At 37.3% G+C, this 19,672-nt stretch overlaps 1 protein-coding gene across 1 annotated transcript in view; it reads right to left on the reverse strand.

Moving 5' to 3' along the window:
* Positions 1-5,965: 5,965 nt before the first annotated feature.
* The window catches only part of LOC140229807 (uncharacterized), a 35,119-nt gene continuing 21,412 nt past the window's right edge, over positions 5,966-19,672 (reverse strand). Inside the window, exons 4-9 of the mRNA XM_072310040.1 lie at positions 19,103-19,540; positions 18,175-18,504; positions 16,762-16,839; positions 14,878-14,937; positions 8,827-9,087; positions 5,966-6,105 (exon numbers count right to left, since the gene is read on the reverse strand). Coding sequence (XP_072166141.1) covers positions 5,966-6,105; positions 8,827-9,087; positions 14,878-14,937; positions 16,762-16,839; positions 18,175-18,504; positions 19,103-19,540 — 1,307 coding nt within the window. The remainder of the gene's footprint in view (positions 6,106-8,826; positions 9,088-14,877; positions 14,938-16,761; positions 16,840-18,174; positions 18,505-19,102; positions 19,541-19,672) is intronic.

The following is a 19,672-nucleotide window of genomic DNA, read 5'->3' on the forward strand; positions in this document are numbered from 1 at the left end:
CTCTTAGCTAAGGTCTGTATCGAAATTCGAAGTGTGTACTCCTGTGCAAATAACAATATGGCAATCATTAGTTTTCCCTTTCAATTTTATATTTTTGTCATTCCAGTTCAATAATGTACATTCAAATTCACACAACTCACACGAGCGAAAATATTCGGGCATTATAATTCAGAATCCGAAATTTTAATTCATCTTTATTTCGTTTTTCGTTAAATCTAATTCATGCTTGGGCGTTCAATAATTTCATTATTATTACTATTATCATTAATAATAATGATAATGATAAGTATAATATTAATATTACTATTATCATTATGACACATTTTTGTGATAGTCCCGATGTGAAAATTTCATTTTCAAGCGATCAAGTTCCTTCTTCCTGCAAACAATTAAACGAAGAAAATGGAGTAGACTTTTTTTAAGAAAGGGAAAAGGGCATACACGACCAATGAAGGCTTGCATATAGTGTAATTTCGATTGTTTAAAGGTTATGCAGTGTTCTCTGTTCATGTATTCTTTATTTTCATCTCAATAAATTTCAAATTGTAAGGTCCAATCAGCACTGCATCCAAACAACACAACGAAAATCTAATCATATTTCTTGATGATACTGCATGCTGACAACGCCCCAACACTAACCACACAATGCATCGAAACTGACACACAATTATCTCACATAGTCAAGCAAAAGTAAACCAATAAGACAGCAATAAACAGCAAACGATGTATACAAATTCCTGATATCAGCTTCAATGCGGTCGCAATTGCTTTTTCCCCAGAAGGTGTCAACCAGTCTTCTACATTCTCGTTTGTAGGCCTATAAAGTGCCGTTTGTTTGTTTGTTTGTTTGTTTGTTTGTTTATTTGTTTCATTTTCCATTTTAGAAGATGGCTAGAAAGCCCATATTCAGATGCAAAAGCTGGTCTTCCATGGGGTTCAGTTGGATGTGAGATGGGACCACTTCCCTGGTTTAAACACCATGCTTTTGCGATGAGTAAATGAAGTGGGATCTATTGCGTGAATGAGTTGTGACTCTCTCACACACAGGACCTCCATTTTATGTCCTATCCGAGGGACATGTGCCTGTGTATTTCTTTTCGTGTAGCCCGAGTTCAAATTAATTTTTCCATGAACAGGGAGACCTCTACTCCGAACCAATATATTCGAATCTAGATGAAAAAGACACACATACACTGCCCAAAACTAACTGAATTCAGGACTATTTTCAAATTATATGCAGTTAACTGGAACATGGTTGCCTATTCACGGATTTGAATGACCGACCAGATTCCGTCGCCAGCTTGACATGAATTTGAATGCTCATTGCTGAAATGAGTGCTCCTCGTAAATTTGAATGCTCCCATAGTGAATTTGAATGCTCTAATGGTGAATTCGAATGACAGGATTTTGACTTTAATTGCTGATTTAATGCTGCGAGCGTGGAGAGAAATCGAATGCTCGGAATAGGAACTTGAATGGCAAAGGTATAGAATTGTGGATAACTTATAATATTCCTCTACTCATAATGAACATTGGTAACGACATTCAGTTGGAGATGAAAGACTGTAGTGACTGGCCAAAAAAAAAAAAAAAAAAGAATGGGTGCGATTATTGTTTTGACATACGTCAAGAGGCTATGCTCTATAATGAGGTTAATTCGTGCTTAGAATTGAACATGCATATTATGTGACCACAAGCTACAGAAATACGAAAAGTTATTACATCAGCTTGACAACAACTATTAATATCAATATAAGGACGCACATAATCATTCAAGATATAGAGACACTGAACTAGCGCTTTCTTTAGCTCAGATGGTAGAGACCGGGCTAGCAATCCGGAGGTCTCGGGTTCGAATGCCGATGGAATCCCATTTTCTTTGCTCAATTTTCCACTATTAAGATAAAGAGACATCAAATACGAATGACAAGCCAAATCCTTAGAGTGCAAATAGTTATCGTAATACTTGATATCAAGTGTTCATTTGAATAAAAATATTAATGATTTCAATACATATATCAACAAATACAACACATTAAGAATTTGAAAGCAATATATACATTTAAGGTCTTCTTAAAGTGGCAAAACGACAAAATTAATCATTATAAAGGGAAACAAAGAAGCCCAGCTTTTCAAGTATAATTCACCCATAAGTAAGAAAACGACTTAAAGAAGTACATAATAAATCAATATTCTAGTAATTACAATACTTTAATTTCTTACTTAAGCAATATAATGCTTGGAATACACTTATATAAATTGTTTTTATTTGAGATTGTTATAATGTGTCTACCACATCATATCGATGAAAATTAAAATTATCAGGATATATATATATATTATATATACTTTTTTTTATATAACATACTTTATTTCAAATGCAAATTAAAGCATGTGATGAATATTCCTAGGATACTACCTGCCAACAGGCAGGTAAGTACAAGGAAAGAAATACAGTAGACCCGGTCCATCACACCACAATTGACAGTTACACAAATATATACATGTATACAAGTACATTTACAGACAAACATGATACATGAACAGCTGTTTCAGGACGAAAAGAAAAAAAAAACCGCCAAAATGAACTTATATCAGCATAAATTTAATCTAAGAGACACACACACACACACACACACACACAAATAACTCTAATCATTCGTTCAATTATACGAATCTACCGAAATTCACTACCGATGAATTGCATTAAATCCACCCAACATAATCATAATTATTTCACATCCAATATTATAGAAAAAAACGGGAAAATATACACAATGATAAATACATAATGCAGAAATATAGATCCTATGAATATACATAATTAACAATACAAAGGGGGAAGATCAAAATGGACATAGCCGGCCCACAAATAATTACTTTAAATAAACATATGATATACATATAGTATTCCTCTCACCTCTGTGGTATAATTCATAGTGATGACGATGATGATAACGATGGTTATGATGATGGTGATTATGATGATGATGACAATATTGATGAAAATGATGATGACAATGTTGATGTTGATGATGATTATGATAGTGGCGATGAGGAAGAGGATGAGTCTAAGATGCCAGCAAACCACCAAATCTTAACCTTTGCAATCTTTAGGTTCATCTCATTTCAACCCTCTTAAACTTTTGCCTCTGTTTTATTGTTTCTATTTGGCATATTTAACAAAAGAATATCATTATAAATAAATATGTTCAATTTTACAGGAAAAAAACATGTAATTCTTTAAGCCTTCTGAAGGAGCTGGGTCATGTACTGTAAAGATGCCTGAGGAAAAAAAAATGTACTGCAAATGCTTAATACAAAATACAAAAAATCAAAGAAAAAATCCAGGTATGAAAACTTAACCAAATACAATACATAAAGCAAAACAACACTCAACTAATTATCTCTGACAATTTGTGCCAAAAACAATTCATCAGAATTTAAGATATGTAATCTTTTCATAGTACCTATACAATACAAAATCCATTCGTCGTCATTGCAGATATAAGACACATGTATAACAGAATAATATACTGATATGGAGCGCAGAATGTCCAATACAAATAAGGGGTACATATTATTGATGATAATCAATATCATTGACCAATAATGATCAATCTACTATACTGTACTCGCCAAAAATAAACATGTGAATATAAGGCATGCATAGGTCCGCATATGGGCCCGCTCTTGTGTGTATGTGCATGCGTTTTGTAAGTTTATAATCATGTGTGAGTGTGAATAATTAGTGTGTGTGGTGTATGTGCATGTGTGTGTGGATGTGTGTGTGTGTTTATATGTGGGTATGGGTGTGTGTATTCATATGGGTGTTTATGTATGTGTGTGTACATAGAACTATTTAGATACACCAAGAATCTTCCATTGCAGGCTGGAGATATGCCGGTTTTGTCCAAGAGGGTTCGTTGCGGGCATTATAAATGGCAAACGAGGTAAGAATAGCAATTTTCGATATGGTTCTTATATGTTCCCGAATTCTTCGGGTGTCACTTACAAACTTGAACAGCTTAGTGACTTGACGTTTGTTTTCCTTGGTCACCAGTCCCCTGGATCCTACCTCGAAACAGATTAACTCACATGAGTATCCTTGGTTTTCAATGTCAAGCACCAATGAGGCGTATTTTTCAGATTTTCTGTTGTGAGCGGAGTCAATGTTTGATTCAAAAGGGACGGTGAGCTCGCCAATTACTACTGATTTGCTACTTTGATTGACTAAGACTATGTCTGGTCTTTCTGAGGTGGGTGTGAGATCAGACGGAACCGTACCTCCATTGATGTCATGTCCCGGGAGGTCTGCATGACAGATAACTTTGTCGGGCTTCACTTTGCCTATGAAAGAGACCAAGTATTGCAAGATGCTATCATGTCGATAATTGTACCTACCCTGTTCCAGTGCACTTTTGCAATTATTGAGAATGTGCAACAGGGTTTCGTGGTTTCCGCATAAAGTGCAGCGGGTGTTTAGCCTTTTGCCCCATCTGCTGAGGTTGTCTGCCGTTGGAAGGGCATTGATGGCCGCACGAGTTATAAAGCTCAACACGCCTTTAGGGAGGTTAAATATGAGTGATCTCCATGTAAGGTCATCCTTTTCTAACTCCACCAACTTCAGAAAGTCACCCTGAAAGACCAAAGGAGCGACTTTAGATCTCCAATAATCTTTCTGTTCCTCTTTGAGTATCCCTTTGATCTTAGTCTTTGTCTTTCCAATGGTTACACCTTGTGTTTGATGTACATAACTTTCACAGACTGCAGCATTACATAATGACATTTTCTTTGACCATTCTGACTCCCGTGATACTTTGTTATCCAGAGCATTTTGAACCTTATTGTCAGCTCCCAAACGGGAGGATGCATGTGCTAGCACATGACACTCTTTGTACAACTCAGATATGGTTTTGAATTGGAGACCATCTCGGCTGTGGAGAATAGCCGGGGTAGCGCCGTGTGTTGGTATCTTCAGCCATAGTTTTAGTTGCTTAGTTACCATTCCGTCAAGGATAGATAATTGGGTGTTTGTCATATCGTGTACAGTAAGGACATAACGCAAAGAAGGCAAAGAGTATCTGGTCAGCACGGCTACTTTGTATTCATTTCGGACATGACTTTCATCAACATTGTTCAAGATATGTGACAGTTTCTCTTTGATAAACATGAAAGCGTCGCTAGTCTTCATCCAAAATGTTAACAATGAGCCCAAGAACTTTTCAGATTTTTCTTTCACGTTATGAATTGGAGTGCCATTAATCAAAAACTCAACATCGCTTGGCGATCCACAACAGATCGAAAAACAACAGCATTTGGATTGCTTCAGAGTTAAATTCATACTACCAGTTAAAGAAGCAATTTCATTCATCACACGTTGATGCGTACGTTTATGACCTGTGATTAGATTGAAATCATCTGCGAATGGCACACTGATATACCGTGTTCCGTTCATGTTGTAACCAAACTTATCTTCTACTGACTGAAGATAATTTAGAATAGGATTAAATACCAGCAGGAATATAATGGGGGACAGGGGATCACCTTGGAACACACCTCTGTGAAACTCAAACTTAGAGGTCGACCACTGGGGTCCTCGTACCTCCCCGTCAAGTCTAGAGTACAGGTTTTTGACATAGGTTCTGAGTTCGATAGGGAAGGAGTAGAATTCAAGAACATAATGAATGAGATCATGCTCTATTGACCCGAACGCATCCTGGAGATCGAAGAATGTTACATGAAGAGTTTTGTTCTTAGCCTTTGCATGACTGAGAAGTTCATGGAGGACTTGGTTATTCTCAATACAACCGCTGACACCCCTCAAGTCACTATTCGCTAAAAAAAATTCGCTAAAAAAAATATATATATATATATATATATATATATATGTAAATATTGTGACAACTTTGAAAGAGCAGAAGATAATTCATAAGCTGTCAATGCTGACATCAACAAGGCCTTTTTAGCGAATAGTGACTGTCTCGCTTCCACCGGCAAAATGAGCCGTTCCAGGTTCCTGCCGTTGGCTCTCCATATCCGTCTTGCCTGATGCAACCTCATCCAGCAGAGATTGGTCGGGCTTCCAATGTTCAAAGTCAAAATCTGGGAAATATGATATCATCTATTGTTATTCTTTTGAATTTCACATTATTTTTCATACCTGAGTGTGAACAGCAACACCATTTCCATTTAGTTTTGCAACAATAAATGTATTGAAGAAGTCTCCATATTTTATTTCCCTTTGAATTTAGTCGAAGTGACATTTCTCGCCCCTAACTTACGGATTATTATAATGTTAAACAAAAAAATTCTACCACAAAAATGTTATATATATATATATATATATATATATATATATATATATATATATGCTAACCTAGTTTGCCCCTTTTCTGCTTGGGTACTCTCGTAAAACCTTAAAGCTTTAGGAAAAGAAATCAATGAAATTCAATTTTATTCTCATAGCATGTTTTTGTTCTAGAATACGTGTATTGTTTTTATATAATTCTAGACTTTCTTGATTCAAACAATTAGACGGGATTCCTACAAACGTTACAATGTAAAGATTTGATGGTTGTATTGGCACATTAAGCAATTCAGAAGTTGAGCAGACTTTAAAAAGCCATTCCTTTGCATAGAGAACAATCTAGAACTGAAAGAGATATTGAAGAACAGTATTCAGTTTATGCAACGTTTAGTCTTTGAGACGCATGAGACTGAGAAGTCTAGTTTGCCCGTAAAGTCGTTGTATATCCCTGTATGACGTGTTCTATTTCAGGGAATATTTTCATTATTTTGTCAATCATGCACAAATAGCGTAATCGGCTGAATGTCCGCTTCTGGAGAATCGGTGAGGAATGTTATTCTCATGGAAGGGCAATATGACGCTATACATGACAATATGTCAAAATGATCAGTTGTGAAATTACTTTTTCGGCAATTTATCGAAACAAAGAAAAAAAAACAACAAAAAAAAACACAAATTAACAACGAGATATGTCGCTATGGCGACTGGTATGCCTCCGCCATAATGCATGGTTCTTCTAATCGGTCTATAGTACAATGTCTGGACAATGTGTGATGCGAAATATTAAGATAACAGGTTTGTTACAAATGTATTGAATGTTCATTTTCCTCGAAATAGGTTGAATTGGATGAATGGCTATATTGTCATTATAGTCAATGCAGGTATTTAGGGATTTGAGGATTGAGAAATTTTCAAGGTATGGAAAAAAGTTTACTTTCAGTATTATATCCTAAAACAATAAGATTTTAACCTAGCCTTTGACCCCCTAAAATTCCCTAGATAATCACTGTCAGGTAGAAAATGCATAAAAATGAAGTAAGTTTCACGATGATACCTTGAGTCACTTTCGAGATATGGAGGAAGAACTGAAATTTAGAACTTTTACTTGACCTTTGATCTTTAGGCAAGAAACTTCCCAGAGAATCTCTATTGGGTAATAAATGTATACACAAAATTTCAAGAAAAATCCTGCAGGCATTCCATAAATATTAGGGAAAAAGTGAAATTTCGAGGAGTTGACCTTGACTTTGACCACTGACCGTTGATTCATGACCTAAAAAATCCCTAGATAATCACTGCCAGTCAATACATACACATATATTCAGTTACCTGAAGATACCTTGAGCCATTTGTAAGATATGAAGAAAAAGTTAAATGTTATTATTTTCACTTGACCTTTGCCCTTTGACTTCATGACCCAAAACTCTCTCTGCAGAATCTTTATTTGGTAGTAGATGTATACACTTAGTTTCAGGAAAATACCATCAGATATTGCATAGATATTGGGGAAAGTGAAATATTGAGCATTTGACCTCGATCTTTTGACCTTTGACCTTGAGCATGTGCACCCTAAAGTTACTAGACACAACTTCGCCCACTCAGACATATACTTGCTTTGTTTCATTAGGATACCTCCAACGGATTTTTAGTAACGCTGTTCACAAAATTGATTACGGACGGAAGCCTAGGACGGACGGAAGGAGGACGGACGAACAACCCGAAAACATAATGCTTTCGGCTCCTCTTCGTGGCGGAGGCATGAAAACAAGATCGGCTGCTCTCTTATTTCCAGCGTTACCTTTGAAAAATTTCCGGTCAGTAGGGGTACACTTCGCATTCTCCATTGCCAAGTTTAGTAGGACCAAAGGATTCACATTGGCTGTATTTTGCCGACTTTCAAGATCCCTTGCTACAGCAACGCGAACGCTTGTCCTTTTCAATCTCGATTTCAAGTAATCATCAGTTTGTTGAGATAACGTGTTAAGATTTTCCAGAATTCTCCTCATTTTTTCTTTGTTGCCAATCTTCCGAATCAACTTTTTAATCGTATTGGTGGGTATCCTCAGCTCAGCATCATTCTTGAAGCCTTGATAAAAAAAAAGAAAAATAGCATCACTAGCCAAACACATGCTTAAAATACACTGAAGCAATGTGAGGCAGAATTTCTTATCAAACCTTATATTCTTTTGTGTATATACACGCTATTTAATATGTAGTAAAGCATGAGACACAAAAATATGCAAGAAATTATCTAGGTTACCAATGGTTACTGTAAATACTGGCTGTACTTATAATCAATCATCATAAAATTACTGTACGTATGAAATACAATCAAAATAAAAACCATGATTTAATCAGGATATTTCAACGTTTTCTATTGAAAATAAGATAATATAATCAGCATTATTCATTTTGGTTGTGTACATGGCATATGTGATAACCTTACAGCAATAAAAAGAAGCTCCCCAAATATTGTTGAATAAATAGGATCCTATCGCCAGGTATCGTTTTTTCACCTTCTAATCTTTCAACCTCATCCTCAAGACCGTGATCCCTCAGACACTGGAAGAGGTCTTCAAGCTGATTCTGTCCTTTGTATCCATCCTTCCACTTACACAACAGATAATACAGCGATTCTGAAGTACTCATTCCATGCATCACTTTAGCACTTCTAGGGAGATTGCTGAGTTCCTTTATTGCATTCGCAAGGGAATCAGTTTTATCTGGTTTTATTCCTGATACCAGGTGCCAGAGTTCTACGAACGAAACCACGTGACCTGCAGATTGACAAAGAAGTGCAATACAGTCAATCTCCTGTTCTTGTTCTTTTATGAAGAAAAACAAATTGATTGAAGTGTGTGCATACAGAGGTCCTGAAAAATGAATTATTGTTTGCTCTGAGTTTTACTGTAACGCAACACGAATATTTCACAGAATGAAAATGGAGTTTCTCTTAGGATTATGTTTTTTATCGCGTTTGTTTAGATTCATATAATATGCTTACGTGCATCACAAATTTGAAATGTTAGTAAAAGAAAATAAACTAACATAATTGTTTACTTCAGCTCAAAATCAGAGGAAGAAGATACTTACGACTAATACTCATAACTTCCATTTACAGTTCGACCTCGATTATCCGGCTTCCTTTTATCTGGAAATCTCTATTATCCGGACGCGTTCACGCAGTGAAGGACTTTTTTTCATCCAAAAATTGAGAAAAAAAAACACAAAACAGTGACTTTAAACTCAATTAAAATTTCTACAAAACTCACACGATTTACCTAAAATATTCCCGACAGAACTAACATAAATTCACACCACATTCATCGTAAAAGTAAGGGACTACAATTTTGCGCAGGCTAGCATAGATTACACCACCGTTGCGGGGTACGCTACTTGCCTAGCTGCCAGTGCACTGGGACGGCAACTTAGACGGGAGCTATATACATTAATATTGTGTCTCCAATATCCGGCCAATTCGCTTATCCGGATGAGCTGGGGGGTCCCGACATGGCCGGATAATCGAGGTCGAACTGTAAATTAAAGAGGTATTCATAACCAAGTTACATTTACAATATTTCAAGATTAAAAAAAAAATCAGCCTATGCAAGATATTGTGTTCGGTAAGTGACGAAGAAAACGGATTTTCATCGAACAACAGATCGTTCTCTGTTCTTCGATGACATTTCAGTAAACATACACATACATACATACGTACACGCATAAAACTATTTTCTTAGATATGAAGATACATATAAATATGCATATGAAGAGTTTGTTTGCAAAAACAATATTTGCCAAATGGAGATATTTGCGATTAATGGTCAAGAAAAATAAAGAGAACAATACGAAAAATTTTGCTTCTTTTGACCATAACTTTAAAAATGTACCTTCATATGTAGTGACTGATATATCATTTAAAAGGTATTGTTTTGTACTTTATGAAAGAGACCGTACTTCAAAATCTTCAAAAATGGACTTATCGTTTTTTGCGAACAAACTCTTCATATGTTGATACATCTGTCACGGCATACAACGTGCTTTCTATTAGTACGTGTATGGAATAACAGTGTTCATCCGTTGTCACCATATAATAGGGAGTTTTCGCAAGCACGACGCGGCCGTGAGTTGAGCGTGCCGTGTGCAAAATTTGCTTCTGCGCATGATCAATGCCGAGCAACGTCCCGTCCTGGGGAAAACGAGTACGGTACTCGGCCAAAATAGCGTTCGGTCCCGATGCTGGGCAGCGAGTGAGCCAGCCAGCCAGCCAGCCAGTCACAGCTGATTGCTTCCGCGTATTCTCGGTCTTCCCGTCGTGTAGCGAAAACTCCCTAATATATTTTTTGCTGCGAAGGCTTTCGCAAAATCTGATGATTTTCGCGTGCAGTCGTTAACAAATTATGCAGTGGGAGACCGTCTCTCTGACAACGTTTGAAAGATATGCGTGGTGAAAGGAAATGTCAAATGTACAAAAAGATATAGTTCATCGAGGAACACAGCAATGTTACCATTGTCCTGGAGTAGCGGCTGCCTCTGAGAGACTGACGTATCTAGTCCTGTAGAAAGTGTGAATTAGAGAATGATCATGACGTAAATTTATGCAAACACCATTAAGCGAGATTGAAGCAGTACATCCGGAGGGTAGATGAGGGGTGGGGGAGGGATGGGCAGTCATATCCCCCCTCATTAAAAAAAAAAAAAAAAATGATTGGGAAGGCAGCAAAACAAAACAAAACAGGAAAATTAAGTGGCGTGTTTGCATGTAAAGCTGCCGCCTTTCGACTTTTTTTTATTCCAAAGTAAGATAGCATAAGTTTGAGATATACGAAAATATTACCGGGGATTAGTGGATAAGAAAGCTTATATCCTTTCCTCATTTTTTCCTGCTTTTAGATTTTGGTTTTCCTTTTCTTGAAAAAAAAAACACATAGTGAAAGGTGCTCAAACTAAAGGCTAAAATTTTTGGAAGACTCTGCGTTAGGTATAGTTCTGTCCGTATCCGGCGTTGCTCTAGGTTTACAACCTATATCACATTATGCATGGAAATCGCAGTGGTTTTGTAAAAGATAAGTTAGTGGTGAGGTACTTTGACTTACTTTCATCAATATGTAAAAATAATGATTATCATAAAAAGTGCTTTAGGTAGTTGAACTTCAATTCTATATATGCCAATGCCTAGTCGTGTGGGAGGATGACACCTCTTCCCGTACCGTCCCCTTGTGGTCCCTTTCCATAACCTTTTATATTATATGCTCTTTCATATTACATAAGAGGTTTCTCATAATCTAAAAAAAAAAGCATCAAGAAACGTTGTTAACCTGAAGCCCCATCTGAATCAAAACTATACCATCTCTTTAACCACCCCATCGAATATTGAATATTTAGTGATATATATATATATATCATAGAGCTGTATTTACATATCGCTAGAGGGCGTACTCATTTAAATCGCTGTGATCGCATGGAGAGCTCGCCGCCATTACTAGAGTGGCAAGTGAGAGTGGCAAGTGCATTATGCACGCGCAGTGCATCTGCCAAAGTAACTTATTGTGCATGCAGACGATATTGCCAGTGCGTACTTGGGCTTTAAATAATTCTGTATTTTGTATTACAGATTTTCTAACAGCCATTTATGATGTATGTCGAATAATTTGAGAATTAATATCCCATGACAAGATTAAACGCATAGAATATATGCTCTGTAGTACATGTATTCATTTGTGTGATATGTTCAGGACTTTGTGTGTGTGTGTGTGTGTGTGTGTGTGTGTGTGTTTGTGTGTGCAGGCATATTTACTATGTCCCATTCAAATTATTGAGGTGGGGGCCTTCAGTAAGTGTGTGTGTGTGTGTGTATTTGTGTTTGTTATGGATGTGTATGTGTGTGCGTGTAGGCCTATTTGTGTTTGTTATGGATGTGTTATAGATGTGTATGTGTGTGTATTTATGTTTGTTTGTTAGGTATCCATTATGTTTGTGTCACCCGTGCGCGCGCGCGCGCGCGTGTGTGTGTGTACAAGTAATGATCCTTTGATCTCCGAATACACCAAATTCACTCTGAAGCTACCTTTTTTCAAGTAGCCTAGCTACTTCTGTAAAAGTATGGCCTTTTCCTCTGATTTCAGCGATTTGCTACCCTTTCCACTATACGCGCGTACATCGCCCTTCCGTGAAAAACAACCCCTTTTACACGCATTGTTTATACAGGACTTGTAAATGTAATGGCAGTGTCCCCATGCAGGGCTGTAGGTATGGGGGACCTGCCCCCCCCCCCCCCCAGAAAAATGATAATAAATAAAAAATAAATAAATAAATAAATAAAATAAAATAAATAATAATAATAATAATAACAATTGTATGCCACCATGACCCCCTGTAAAAAAAAATATATATGCTGAATAAAAAAATAATCACAGTAGCAGTTCAGGGTGCCCCTACAAAATTGCGAGGCCCCCAGTGCCCTCTACTGGAAAAATCCTAGCTATGCCACTGATTCCCGCCCCCGGGGTTACAAATTATCTCCAAGTCGCGTTCACCACTCGATCAATCAGAGCTAATTAGCTGCGTAGCTGCACTTGAATGTCCGCGATGAACAATCAGCGCTCAGCGTATGAAAGATTGATACACTACCATGACTACTGAGGAGATAATTATTCAGCTTTAGTTTATATTAAAAATAGCAATTATATTGCGTTACGCGTGGTTTTGTGAATGAGATTATCAAATTATCACTCAAATTGTGGATTTTCATCGCGGTTGTCAACGCAACGGTACATTGCTAATACACAAGCGATTCGCACTGTACTGAAGTTTTACCACTCTCACAGTGTAAAAACATCGGTGTTAGAGTTAACACCATGGGTGTTAAATCTAACACCGATCAAAATTCAATAGAGGACCACACCCACAGGTGTATAAAATGTATTGTGACAGTGATAAAAAGTGTTCACCTGGCACTTCGTGGTGTTAATTCGACACTGTGGCTGGTGATATTTTTGACACTGCGCTAGAGTTAACTCAATAATGACACCGCATGGTGTTGATTTGATATTGGTGGTGTTAATTTCAATGGTATAACACCCGTCCAGCTTCAATAGGGGACCACACCAACTGGTGTTACAGTGGTGTAAATGTGTTTACACATTTTTTTTTTCAAAAATCAAGTACATTATCGCAAAATTCTTTATCGCCTTGTTGAAGTTCAAAATTAACAAGAAGTGCAGTAACTAAGAAACTATTCAAAAAACAATTTCAAATTTTGAAATGACACCCGGAGGTGTTAATCTAACACCATGAATGAGCACCGGAAATTTAACACCAGCTCGGTGTTTCATATTTAACACCGGACTTTTTGCAGTGTAGTAATGGCGGATCGTGCTCCATGCGATCACAGAGCCTTAACGTCCATGCGCATAGAAATACATAGGAAATATGCTAAAAACATGATTTTTCTGTATAATTTCTTTATCCCCATTATATATGTCTTATTATAGACCAATCATTTTCATATTTGTCACAAATAATAAGCAAGTGGAATCTTATGATTTGTTACAGTTGAAATTTCTCAAGGTCACCACATGGGGGCGCTATTCATGTCAACATAATAATACATTATGAGACCTGAGATGAAATGTTTCGGATGGGTACATGTATAGTTATGACACTTCATATTTGCATAATAGTGGAATTTCAATATTGCAAATTGATAATATGATAAACTAATGATATTAGAGGCATAACTTGGGTGAGGGAATCAAAATAACACAAAATAGAAGGGCAATCTTTAGAAAATATTGGTTTCTTTTTCAATTATCTCTATTATATCTATTGTTTTATGCCTTTGTCTCATAAAAACAAAGAAAATAATAAGAAAAACTTTCCAGGACCATAATTACTTCAAATTTTGCTCCTTCAACAAATTTCAGCTAAGAAACACCCATTTCATCCACTGTAATGCTGTTAAATAAAATGGGAACAGAAAAAAGATGCACAATCTGACTGACATGGTTGTCAGTTTATGGTTACCATGGCAACCAGCAACATCAAATATAGCTAAATTATATATCAAAATGTTCGCAATAAGATCTTACGAAAAGTCACCAAATTTGGTTGAAATCGGATAAAGGGCGAAGGAGTGGCAAATGAAAATCTGGAAGGGGGGGGGGCACAATGTGCCCCCCTTGGGCTTTATAGGGTTAACCCTTCTACTCGTATCGTCAGTAAAAAACAAACAAAATAAACCAAAACAAAAATCAAGTATGAACTACATCCAGTCTCTTGAGAAAGAGTAGACATAATTTGATCTTATTTGTAAAGTTTTGTTTTCAGGAATGTTTCCGTAGACTTAAGAGAAAGACACACATCTCCGAAGTGAATATTATCTGGGTTTTGTGCTTATGTTGAGCGAACAGTTGGGATTAACAGATTTTCCATATATGGCGTTTTAAAATTGACAGAAAACTGTCCACGTCATCAGAGATCTTTTTGTCGGTAAAATCACGTGTTACGATTTTGCAACAACACACACAATGAAGTAAAATGTGAAGAAAAATATATGGTGGACTTACCTTCTGTGAATTTTGGGTTGCCCGAAGAGGATGGGACATCTGCTGGAAGAGGCACGGAGTCTGAAATAAATTAAGCCCAAGGGATAACACGTTGTGTTGTCCTCCTCACAACCCCAACTTCCCTCTTCATTTCTCCTCTTTCTCGGCTCTTCTGCCAAACAACGATCCGGTTAAGGACTACATACACATTTCTTACAGGTTATTCTCTCTTCAGGTCTACACTTTAACCTTATTTTAATTTCTCATTTTTGCATTACTCCCACAGGAACCTTTTCAGGATTTAACTGTCATCAATTTTCCTCTCCATTTTATATCTTTTCTCCTCCGCAGCATTTATTTCTAGGATCCACACTAGCTCCCTCTTATATACGTCTTGAATATCAAATCGTTCTTTTTCTCCTTCTTTTTTTCTTTGTTCCCCTCTCTCTCTCTCCCTTCTCTCAACATATTCTCATCTCTCCTCTACTTACCCTTCCTTCGAGAGATTATTCGTTCTTTCTCCATTGACTCCGCATTCTACAGCCACACTGTTCACCGACTTCGTTCTCCTCTTGGTTTCATAAATCTTCACTTCTCTCCCCTATCTCCATGATTCTCCAACATTCAACTCCTTCCTCTTCCTCTTTCCTTCTATTTCATCTTTCCCCTTCTAACGATGTACGAACATCTTACTTGATTCTCACACTATCCTTCCTTACCACTCTCTCTGTTCCTTTCTCTACCGTCTCCACTAGTGCAACTTCAACTGCTAGCCCATTACTGTCCCCCACTCTTCACTTTTTGCCCTCCTCACAACCCCCATATGTCGCTTCCCTCTTCATTTCTCCTCTTTCTAGGCTCTTCTGCCAAACAACGATCCGGTTAAGGACTACATACACATGGTGTCACCGCAAATCTTTCTCCCTCACCTTCTTTCTTTTTCTTCTTATTTCTCTTGTAAAGAATTCCTACAATTGCCATGATGATGATAACGATTGCGAATAGCACGACTGGTATCACGATGACGTAAACCGTAGCAACTGTGGAATATAATTATTAGCAATACGGCCTCTTACTACTCTGCTGCTGCTGAAAATATGTACATAATAATACATAATATATGTTTATAACAACTGTGACAACTTGTCACTGATAGCAAGTTTTATGAAACGGGGTCCTGATAACTAAGGGGACAATGAATGTTCATTGTATGTTGACAAAAATGCATTCAGAAATAAGGTGCAATATGCAATCACATTTCTATGCATCCATATTGGCCATTACTACGATGATGCAATAACTTTCAACTGAATTCCAACAGATTTGTAATATTTGTTGATAAAAATGCGTTAAAGTATGAGCATTCCTACGCAGAAAGTCGTTAGTGTATAATCACTACGATATGATGCATTTTATGGAACATCTTATGTTATTTACATGTGCTTAACTATTTTAGCAGATATCACAGTTTGGAGAAATGACCGTTTTATCTAGACATTTCCTATTTCAATATGAAATATCTGTTCTTTTGATTTGCTGCAAGTATTATAACTTAACATAGCATGTCAACAAAATAAAGTTTTAATACCGTGACAGATGGGAATTTGCACTTGAAACAAATAGTTGAAAAAAAAAACAAACAACCGAATGACACAGCAAAGAGAGCGACGGTGATAGATCCACCATCTCCCTATCAATAAGTATTATATAAACGGAATCTCGAGCTTTAAAAGTCCCTACCACTCTGCTACCGATAGCGATACCAATTGCCGTAGGTTGTTTTACATTCGCTATAAGGTCACAAAGATAAAAGGACGTACTAACTCTCTCAGCCAAAGCCCTGGCTCTATCACTTCCAGTACGTGTTGTGAACAACTCCTCAGTATGATGATTATTAATACTCACGTCTGTCCGCGTCCGGGGCAGGTGTTGTAACGATGTTGTTTGCATTCGTCTGGTTTCCTGAAGTCGTGGGTATGAACACTGCAAAATCAATAGAACACATACATAGACACCTTAGTCAACGGTAAGGTTATAACAACTGATGATAGTACCTGAGTGGGATCCATCCTTCAGTATAATATACTTTATATAGCCTTAAATGGAAAGAAACCAAATACAATGACAGCACGGTTCAGTTCACAACACGTACGAGAATTAAATGTGTTAAAGGGACTGTACAGTTCTGGTTGAGGTAGGGATTTACGTTTTAATGTTCTTGCGAGATATTCAGAAACCACTCTATGAGATGTCAAAGAGCATACAATTCTAAAAGGAATTGAAAGTTTATTTGATGAAAATCGGTTTTGAAATGACTGAGATCTCCAAAAACAAGGTGAAACAAAGAGATCCTAATAAAAAGTGTGGCCTGTCGCCTTTCATTATTATCGCTTTTTTTTTATATCTCAGCCATTTGAAAACCAATTTTCATCAAATAAACATTGAATCCTTCTTAAAATAACATGCTCTTTCATATTTCATAAGAGGTTTCTCATTATCTCACTTAGGAATGTTATAGACCTGAATCCTCCCCTCCTCACCCAGTAGGCCTACTGTACAGTCCCTTTAAGTCACTTTGTATGATCAAAGTGTTGTTAATGGGTTTTAGTAGTCAAAAGCTGTGGAAAATTAGTCTGAGGTTCATCAATTTCATACCTAAGTCCTTCGCCTGGCACCCAAAACAGTCCTATTAAAAAAAAATTAAAATCATGAACGGACGAATAATGGTGTAGATAAGTTTCCTTAAAGGGATTGTACAGTTTTGGTTGAGACCTAATTTCAGGTTTCTAACATTTTTTGGTGAGATAGTGAGAAACCTCTTATGAAATATGAAAGAGCATGTAATTCTATGAGGAATTCAACGTTTATTTGATGAACATTTGTTTTGAAATGGCTGAGATATCCAAAAAAGAGTGATTCTAATAAAGTGTTGGACCCACACTTTATTACGATCGCTTTGTTTTACTTTGTTTTTGGATGTTTCAGTCATTCCAAACCCAATTTTTATCAAATAAACTTTGAATTCCTCTTAAAATGGTATGCTCTGTACTATATCATAAGTGTTGTCTTGATATCTTGCAAAAAGTTAAAAGCCCATTTCTCATCTCCACCAATACTGTACCATCCCTTTAATAGGAAACATGGGCTCCAAATGGCGTCTGTTGAATCCGTTGACTCGCCACGTCTCATTCGTCATTGCGTGGAAGTGGTATCATGTTAATCCGGGGCAATGATGGTATCCTCGCTGTAAATACATCGTTTTCATATCAGTCGTTTTCAAAGGTCATCATAATAATAAACACAAAAGAACGGACTTACCTACAACGTCAACATACGTCGAGTTGACGAGACGTCTACCAGTTGCTCGATCTGAAACAACACAAAAGTACCTCCCTCTATCCTGTTTCCTTGTTGAGTTGATGACGAGGGAGTAGTCTTCGGATATGTTGTACCAACCCTGGTCGTACCCAGGACCTTTCCTCTGACTTGTCTCATGGTGGAGGTTAAGTTCGATCAGCTGCTCTGCATCTGCACAGGTATCTCCTTTCATCCAGTAGATTGCACAAGCCGGCTTCTCATATTGACACGTCAGGTTCTCCCTTTTACCATACTGAAGAACACGTCTATCATCGGTGATGACTGGTGGATCTGAGTACGTAAAATATTCCCGTTTGTCTTTAAGACATAATATGGAAGGTGCGGTCCTTGTGCTCTTTGATCATTCCTGACTTCTTTACGTAATTCTATCCCTATATTTTATCACATCTTGATTTTCATGGAAACAACAACAACAAAACTAAATTTAAAAGTAAATCATGTTATAGGCTGCTTGGTCGTGATTAAGGTATTGTATAAGAAAGGCGGAGCGAGATTATGAGTATCAAACTATGCGTGCTTACGTCATTCACCTTTTTGATATATTAGACGGCGCCTAATTGCCAAAACCTCCCTGAATGTTGTTTCTTCACCTATATTCTGCGTCGGAAGTGAGTTGATAAACGCACCATGAGACAGGATTATAGTCTATGCTTTTGACACGTTTGATGTTCTGCAAACGCAGGAGTCTATTAGTTGTTATTATTAAATTTTGAAGTTCACTAAAATAACGGAACGCAATGTCGTAGGTCGTTCTTCTTTGGTCAAAGATAAGAGATATAGCTGGACGTGATTTTCTCAGCCAAAGTGATGGCACAAATGCTTCAAATCCATATGAACGACACCAAAAAACATATATTTCTATACTCACGTCTACATGTGCTGCTGTCTTGAACACATATGGCTACAGGGTCATTTCTATCCGTCTGGTTTCCTTTAGTCTCTGTAGGCGTAAACACACCCTGCGTTGTTCTCGTGGTTCCGAAAGGTAGCCCGCTAGCTGTGCATGTAACCGGGTTGGCTCTCACCAACGAGGTACCACACATCTCCTCGGTTCCTACAAACAGTTCTATTGTAACAACCTGGGTGAGTAGTCCTTCCGAATCGTTAGAGGTATTTCTTTTAGTCATGCTTGTCATGTTTGAGGCATCGCTGAATGACAAGCTGATGTCGGGATAGTACCCCGTCACAGTGCATGTGAGAGTTATTGTCGTGTTTCTGTCCTCACAGATTTCGCAAGTTTGCACTGATCCATTTGTACTGATCGGCATGCAGGTATTGATTTCCGGAAATGCTTCTTTGGGTGTGGCTGCACGTAGGACACAAAAGTTAACACCTCCGTCAATGTTGCGGTTATAACATTTCAAATAATAGCAAAATGTAATGGTAGTAATACCATGTAAACATCTCGTCTCCACGAAAAGAAATGATATCACTTCAG

The sequence above is a fragment of the Diadema setosum genome, chromosome 6 (genome assembly GCF_964275005.1).
Source record: "Diadema setosum chromosome 6, eeDiaSeto1, whole genome shotgun sequence".
Classification (NCBI taxonomy): Eukaryota; Metazoa; Echinodermata; class Echinoidea; order Diadematoida; family Diadematidae; genus Diadema; species Diadema setosum.